Raw genomic sequence first — 8,820 nt, forward strand, 5'->3', positions numbered from 1 at the left:
TGAATTTGAGGTCGGGGTGGAAGGTGTTGGTAAAGTTGGTGAACTGTTCAACCTCCTCATGGGAGCACGAGGCAGTGCTGATGCAGTCATCGATGTAGCGGAGGAACAGGTGTGGTGTGTGCCGGTGTAACTGTGGAAGATGGACTGTTCCACATATCCAACAAACAGGCAGGCATAGTTGGGTCCCATGCAGGTGCCTATGGATACCCCTTTGGTTTGGAGGAAGTAGGAAGATTGGAAGGAGAAGTTGTTGAGGGTGAGGACCAGTTCAACCAGGCAGAGGAGGGTGTCATTGGAAGGGTACTGTTGGGAAGGCATGAGAGGAAGAAGCAGAAGGCTTGGAGGCCTTTGTCATGGTGGATCGATGTGTACAGGGACTTAGATGTCCATTGTGAAGATGAGGCATTGGGGGCCGGCGAAATGAAAATCTTGGAGGAGATGAAGGGTGTGGGTGGTGTCCTGAACATAGGTAGGGAGCTCCTGGACTAAGGGGAACAGACGGTGTCAAGGTATGCAGAGATGAGTTCAGTGGGACACAAGCAGGCTGAGACAATTGGTTGACTGGGGAAGTCAGGTTTGTGAATCTTCAGTGGGACAGGAGCAGGCTGAGACTTTGGTAAGGAGGGTGGATTTTCTTCCGTAAAGGACGTTAGTGACCTCGATGGGCTTTTGCAAAAAAATCAATGACAGTTTCTATAGTTGCCATTGCTGTCACTTGATTTACGTTCCAGATTTATGAATTTAATTTAAATTACACCAGTTTCTATTTTGCCGTGGGGCACCAGATTGCCAGTCCAGTGGTGTTACCACTGCTCCATCTCCCTTAAAGCTCAAACGTTCTTAATACTTGTGCAACGTAACAAACACCAAGTTTCACGGTTCTCATTTCTCCGCACTGTGTTTTTGCAAAGAGCCTCAGAAAAGGAGGGAAGGTCTATCTTTCTGATAACAATAGATGATTAATTCAGGAAATAGTGTTTAGTTGATACCAGAATTAGATTTGAAAATCCTGAAGATTATATTAAAGTCTTGGTAGAGTTTGAACTTTGAATGAGTTGGTAATTTTTATGGGGTATCTTTGTTTGATACCAGAAGGACAAAATTCAGCTTCTTATGGGCTTTTTTTTGAAAATGAAGGAAATATGAAAGTTCCATTGGGGCTGGGGGCAGGTAAGGAAGACTAAAGATATCAGCGGGTGAAGGAAGCTGAAGTTTGAAGGCATTAAGGTTAAGAAATGGCTGATCTGATATGAACCTGGTGAAGCCCAAACGAGGAGTAACTGTGTGTCAACCAGTGATGTACAGAGCTAACCATTTACCCTAGCAACGGATCAGATCTAAGCTCTGCAATCCCACTACGTCCAGTTGTGAATGTGGCAGCAGAGGAGGCAGCTTCACAAGTATTCCTGTTTCTCAACAAGTGGGGAACCCAGCTATTCATTGCAAAAGGAAAGGCTGAAGCAGTCTTCATCCATAAGTATTTTTGTTTGATCCATCGCAGCCTTCTCCAAAGTCTTCAGCCAGTCTGATACCCCTTATATAATATCAAGAAACAGCTAGAAGCACTGGATACTGCCAAGGCTGTGGGCCCTGTCAAATATCCAGTAATAGTACTGTGCTCTATTTATGCTTTACTTGCCATGCCCCGAGCCAGGATGTTTCATTACAGCTATAATATCTACCTGGCAATGGAGTACGTTGCCTAGGTATGACGGGTATCCCATCTGATGTATGACTAGTATCTCTTCATTACCAGTAGCCCCTCAGTTGTGCACTCAGCTTGCATTGTTTCATAAATAGGCTTCTTGTGTGATCGTTATTAAATTGGAGATAAAAGAATCTACATCAGTCTGGATTCCTCTATCCCATGTCTATGTTTATTTTTTCTGTACCACATAAACATCGTTACCTATTCTTATAAATAAGCAAGGATGAAAGGAATTTCCTTTTTCTCTTATTATGTTCATCCTGCAGAAGATGCTGATGAGTGCGGATTTTGGCATCGCATTGTCAACATTGCGAGATTTCCCAGGTGCCTTCATCTTACTTTCCAAAGAATTGTATGTGCTCCATGGCATCTCTTGAGAGTGTAGTGGTGTCAAGATTGGTCCAGACGTGAGTTGAGTGAAGCCTTCTCAAAACAATGACAGGATGGCAGCAAGACTTCCCTCCGAAAAAAGAGGAAGAGGAACACCTATACAAGGTATTCGCCAAAAATGGATATCCTCGCATTTTCATCAACAGATGCCTAAGGGAAAGACAACGAAACAAGGACATGCCACAACCCAAAGAACTAGCCACACTACCATACATTAAGAACATCTCTGAAATGACAGCCAGACTACTGCGACCACTAGGACTTATAACAGCACACAAACCAACAGCCACACTCAGACAACAACTCACCAGAACGAAGGACCCGATACCCAACATGAGCAAAACTAATGTATTGTACAAAATCCCATGCAAGGACTGCACAAAACACTACATAGGACAAATAGGAAGACAGCTAACGATCCGCATCCACGAACACCAACTAGCCACGAAACGACACGACCAGCTATCCCTAGTAGCCACACACTAGGGATACAAGCAACATGAATTTGGCTGGGACAACACTACCATTATAGGGCAAGCCAAACAGAGAATAGCCAGGGAATTCCTAGAAGCATGGCATTCATCCACAAACTCCATCAACAAACACATCGACCTGGACCCAATATACCGGCCACTACAGCGGACAGCTGAAACTGACAACCGGAAGCGGCAGGGACAGGCCACTATAAATGCCGGAGGAAACACCACAGAAGCGCTTCACAGGAGGCTCCCAAGCACTGATGATGTCACCTAGACAGGGGACGAAACGTTTGCAACAAAAACTTCGGCGAACAGAACCACAGCAGTGAAGGGGTCTTGCTGTCCATTGTTCTAGTTGGCAGTAGAGGAAATGTATTAAAGTACATTAATTCTTCAACAGTAGGCATAAGGAAAATATGCCTGGTGAGAACAGCTCTGCCTGTTTTCAGTGGGTTGTATTGTAATTGTATGTAGATAGACGACACAAAGAGGCATGTCTGCATTTTGTGTGGCCCCACAGGCTGAAGGAGCTGAAATGTTACAGGCTGTGAACTCTGCTCAGTAAAATGTGGTTGTGCTTGTGGAATGTGAAAAAGTAATTTTGTCTCAAATCATTTGCCAGCAGAGAAACTTCTGTAGATGTCTATCTTGTGTTTTATCACCGTTAAAAACATTGCCTCAAGATATTTAATAATTGGCTGTGAATTGTGGATTTTGAATTGTTTTTAATGCTGTTTCTCCCTTAGCCTGTTACTTTTCCTCTTCCTCTGCCTTTAACTCCCAATGACTTCATTACTTTCTCTTGCATTGTTCCACTCTTCCGCACTTTTCCTCCATTATGACCCCTTTCGCAAGCATCCTTTGCGTCCTCTTCACTCTGAACAATTATCTGGAAAAGTAACTCACTGTCTCAATGGAGATCATGTTGCGGCTGTACAGGATGTTGGTTAGGCCACTTTTGGAATACTGCGTGCAATTCTGGTCTCCCTGCTATAGAAAGGATATTGTGAAACTTGAAAGGCTTCAGAAAAGATTGACAAGGATGTTGCCAGGGTTGGAGGATTTGAGCTAGAGGGAGAGGTTGAATGCCAGGGTTGGAGGATTTGAGCTAGAGGGAGAGGTTGAATAGGCTGGTGCTGTTTCCCGTGGAACGTCGGAGGCTGAGGGGTGACCTTACAGAGGTTTACAAAGTTATGAGGGGCATGGATAGGATAAATAGACAAAGTCTATTTGTACAGACTTTGTCTGCCCCAGGTGGGGCAGTTAAAAACTAGAGGGCATAGGTTTAAGGTGAGTGGGAAAAGATTTAAAAGGGACCTAAGGGACAACATTTTCATGCAGAGGATGGTCCATATATGGAATGAGCTGCCAGAGGAAGTGGTGAAGTTTGGTACGGGTACAACATTTATAAGGCATTTGGATGGGAATATGAATAGGAAGGGTTTGGAGGGATATGGGCCAAATGGTGGCATATGGGACCAAATTTATTTAAGGTATCTGTTCGGCATGGACACGTTGGACCAAAGGGTCTGTTTCAGTGCTGTATATTTCTATGACTGTAATGGATGATAATGCTCTTGAGATGGACCTGTTCTTTTAATTTTGTTAAGTGTTTCATCAGCACCTTGCGCTGTGTTAGATGTCTGATTGTATCGAGTTGAATGAAGGAAAGTATTGCTGACATTTTCACTCCACATTGCATTGTATTAAAGAATGTTTCATTGATATTAGCATTGAGATTTGTCTCTGTCAACTGAAATATCCTGAATGTGTACAGAGCTGCAGTCATCAGCTCCCTCAACTATCTGCCTGATCTTCCCGAGTAAATTAGGGCTGTTCAGGTAGGAATCTGTGTTTGGAGCCAATCAGCTACCAGCCAGTTCTTTATATTTGGATGGAAAATGTGTCATGCAGTGTTAACCATCTCAAAGCAGGGAAATGGGTTGAGGGTTATTGTGAATATTAAGAAGTCACATTCCATCTGGATCAGTGCTGAAATTTCTGAGGCTCCCTTTTTATACAAAAATCTGGACACTCAAATCAGAAGTGCAACAAGATTTGGACATGACATCAAATTCGAGGATGTAGTTAATACAAAAGAAGAAAATGACAAACATAGAGGAAAGCAGTAATGAAGTTAGAGAATGGGTATGCACTTACCAATTGAAATTTAACTTCGATAAATCGGCAAAACTATATTTCAGAATAAGATGATTACATATTCCTTGAAAACTACACATGCAAATGAGATGGAGTTCAGAAGGTGCAGATACTACATTCATTGAAAGTAAATGCTCAGGTTAAAAAAATTGCCATTTAAAAAAGAAGTCTGCTCCCAGTGATCAGAGAGGTTCCTGTCCAGAAGTTTAGAATTGAAAAGCAGAGAAGTTATATTCAAATTGTCTCATGCCTTGGTTAAACCACACTTGAGCATACTATGAATAGTTCTGGCCTTCAGAATGGGATAAAGTGCAGAAACGATTTGCTATGGTAATTTTAGAACTTAGAGGTTATATCTGTCAGGAAAAAATATGTATTAATAGACACACTAATAGACTCAGGTTCTGTGTTCCAGAAAGGATAGAGATTTAGCTTGGGGACCCTGTAGTCTTTAGAGTTCAATAACTTTAGAGCGTGATTCAATCCTTACATTTTTCTTTTCACTCCACACCCCGTCCTCTTATATCGTGGGTTGCTTTTAGCACAGTCACCCATTCCCACATACTCCCAGGCCCCTTATCACATTACATGGATTGCATTTAGCATAGCTAACCCATTTTCTCATTCTTGGGTCTTATTGTCTCTTATTTGGCTTTTCTTCTGGCCTGGCCTGCTATCCATTAGCTCCTAGTTCACCACCCCCTTTCACATCACACTGTCTCTCTGTGGGTTCTGTCTCCACCTATCTTCTGTCCTCTCCACCACCACTCCCCTCAAAAAACCTTCAGTTTCAGCATAAGTGCCAGTTTCTCCTCATCGCTAACAGTTCATCAGGCATCAATGGACTCAGAAAGTTAACTTTGCTTTCTCTCCACAGATGCTGCCAGATCTGCTGAGCTTCTCCAGCAATTTCTGTTTTTGTTTCGGTTCTAAAGTGACGGCTTTCATTGATGGCTGGTAGACAGCGCGTACCAACTGAAAGATTGAATTGTTTAATGATGGGTCAGTCATTAACATTTCAGAAGCTTTCTGTTTAAACATGGCACATTTCAAAAGCAGTTTGCAGTATTCTTGCAGGAACTGTCGAAATGGAATTCTTGTGACTTCCTAGTTTTGCAAACCTATTTAATAATATGTTTGAAGTGTTTCAATTATTGCCTTGCTCATTAATTTATGATAAATTCTTCTGATTTTTTCTTCATATCTTGGCAGGACAAAGTAGTGCTCAGCAAGTTCCTAGTCAGGAAGTCAGCAAGTGCCAGTAAAGATGGAAGACATGTTTTACAGCTTGAACTTTCCGAAGAGACGGGAGCAACAGTGTTCGTAAGTGTTAGCTTAGGGCTGGTAAATCTATTTTCTTGGGAGTGCTGAAAACTCTCTAGAGTAAATTGTGGAAGATTCTGATGGACATTGAAAGGTGCATAGGATTGGATATTCAGTCACGACTCCCCTGAAGTCATTGAAGTCCAGAGTAGATATGATGTTGCGGTTTTTTATTTATAGATGAGCTAAACTGGGCAGAATGCCTAATCAGTTTGTAATTTTAAAAGAAATGGTATCAAAGATGCCATTTGAGGTGGGAAGCAGACTGAACTTGCTTGAGTAACAGTGAATGTTAGAAGAACCGTGAGTAGAACTGAAAAACGTGCAATCGCAGGAGAACAAAATACTAATGAATGAAGAAGTCATTTGGCTTATTTTAGTTGATCCTTCCAAAATCTCCTTCAGCTGTCATTGCAAAATACATTTTTTTTTCTTGTGATTTCATGATTTTGGTCTACCATACTTGGTTTTCACACATTGATTACTTTTTACGTGAGACCATCTGAACATCTTTTTGAAATTTGCCTTTCACCAGTTTGAAACTGTGTCATTTGTTCCCTCTTGGTTTAATTTAACATTATTTTTCCAAATTGGCATTTTCACATCCTCAATTATCTCAAATTCTCCCCATAAGGTCTTCATGTTGCTGTCAACTTTCAAGTCTGTAACAAGCAAGCTTCCATAATGTTACTCAGACTTCCAACACGACTGATCAACACTGAAGCTTTTCTCTGCATAACCCGATGTTTGGTTGTTTCTCTTCTATTTCAGAGGCTGGAACTGGGCACGATTCTGAAGTGATGAGGATCTGAATACTCACCAATTTGCTTATCCTTCCCTCATACTTGTAGTTTATGGTTCTGGCTAAATGATCCAATGCTTTCCCATACTAAAATTGTTGCTTGTCATCCTAATATTCATTTTGGGGTTTGTTCAGGAAATAAAATTGATCTTCCTTTGTTGCACAGTGCCTTTCAGAGCCAACTCTTTGGACTGAAGATGAAACCAAAGCAGTATGAAATTATTTTCACTTAAGGTGTCACCATCTATCAATATACCATCACATTTCTTATGTTTATGTGCAGGGGAATCCTGTCAAAATATTGTGCATAGTTTACAAAGTATAATGCATGCAGAGACCTATAAAATGCTCACATGCCATTGCTATGCTTGGATAATCATAATTATTTCATTCTTATTATTGCATTTTTAAAAAGAATGGTTTACATTCACTTGCACTGTTCTATTTACAAGCAAGTGCATTCTCCTATAAATCTATCTGCAAGTGTTCCTGCTTGACTAGGTTTTAATTTGTAAAATTGACAAGCATACTATTGAAAGAAAGATACAGAGCTTTAACTATTAGTTATTTTCATTTAAGTATATGATGCAGGCTTGCAATTTAGGTACTGATACAGCAAAATTACTTCATTAGCTTTTAAAAACTATTTATACATATATCAAAATATTCCACAACAAAGAATTAATATAAAACGACTTAGCAGAGGTTGCACTTACTTGGATGGTGATAAATGAATCCTGAACGACGATGTCTCTGAAATATTTTTCCCATAATTCTGGAATTTATTGTTTAAATAGATAGAAACTAGCTGTATTATGAACCCGATGATCTGCAGTATATCATTTTTATCCGAAATGTATCAAAGTGCTGGCAGAGAAACAAGCGTTTAATTTGATTTCAGTGACCTAAGCCCTGACTGAATATCCTTAATTTCGAAGCCTACATGATCTTTTCTGCATAGAAATGGTTGTCCTCAAAGGTTGCAAGATGGTGCCAGAACTTCCTTGGCCAATCTTATTGATTGCTAGAAATCCTTGCTGATACATATAAGAGATTTATGTATGTGTTGTCACTTTGTTTTTAATCTCTGTCATCATTTATTGTGACTTACAAACTTCAAATTGGACACGTTCTAATTTGGGAAAAAAAGTATTGGGGTACAGTGAGAATTACAAATTTGTAGCTGTACAAGGGCTAGATTTCCATTGTAAGTGTGACTGCCATTTTAGCCCATAACAGCAAGCCCCTCCCCCCACCATGTCAGTGCAGACGTTGTACTAGACTACCCCCAAGCACATCTCTCAAATTCTGCAGGTCATGGATCTTCTGCATATCTACAATTCCAGATTACTGTGTCTCCATGATGATGGGACTCCCAGCTGGTACAGTGAGGGGGTCACTCTGGTTTGAAACTGACATTCGGAGCCATATTTCTTTGGACATGGTCACTTAATCCTCACACTGGTATATCCAAAGATTGCAGGTTAGCTGGATTGGCCATGCTAAATTGTCCATAGTGTCCAGGCTCGGTGGATTAGCCATGGGGAAATGCAGGGTTACAGGGAAGAGGTCGGGAGGTGGGTCTGGGTGGGATGCTCTTCAGAGGGTCAGCATAGACTTAGTGGGCTGATTGGCCTGCTTCCACACTGTAGGGATTCTATGAATCTATTCTATGATTAGTGATGCAAGCAAGTAGGCTGAATCCAATTGTTTATAAACTTGCTTCAGGAGTTCATCTTATTTGTAGATTAGATTAGATTCCCTACAGTGTAGAAACAGGGAGAAAGTGAGGACTGGAGATGCTGGGGATCAGAGCTTAAAAATGTGTTGCTGGAAAAGCGCAGCAGGTCAGGCAGCATCAAAGGAGAAGGAGAATCGACGTTTCAGGCATAAGCCCTTCTTCAAGAATGAGGAGGGTGTGCCAAGCAGGCTAAGATAAAAGGTAGGGAGGAGGGACT

At 41.2% G+C, this 8,820-nt stretch overlaps 1 protein-coding gene across 4 annotated transcripts in view; it reads left to right on the forward strand.

Moving 5' to 3' along the window:
• pot1 (protection of telomeres 1 homolog) overlaps positions 1–8,820 on the forward strand; it is a 330,564-nt gene that overhangs the window by 84,244 nt on the left and 237,500 nt on the right. For all 4 annotated transcript variants that reach the window (XM_043709136.1, XM_043709133.1, XM_043709135.1 and 1 more), the window contains exon 5: positions 5,950–6,060. In XM_043709136.1, the coding sequence (XP_043565071.1) occupies positions 5,950–6,060 (111 nt within the window). The remainder of the gene's footprint in view (positions 1–5,949; positions 6,061–8,820) is intronic.

Source organism: Chiloscyllium plagiosum, chromosome 19, assembly GCF_004010195.1.
Source record: "Chiloscyllium plagiosum isolate BGI_BamShark_2017 chromosome 19, ASM401019v2, whole genome shotgun sequence".
Classification (NCBI taxonomy): domain Eukaryota; kingdom Metazoa; phylum Chordata; class Chondrichthyes; order Orectolobiformes; family Hemiscylliidae; genus Chiloscyllium; species Chiloscyllium plagiosum.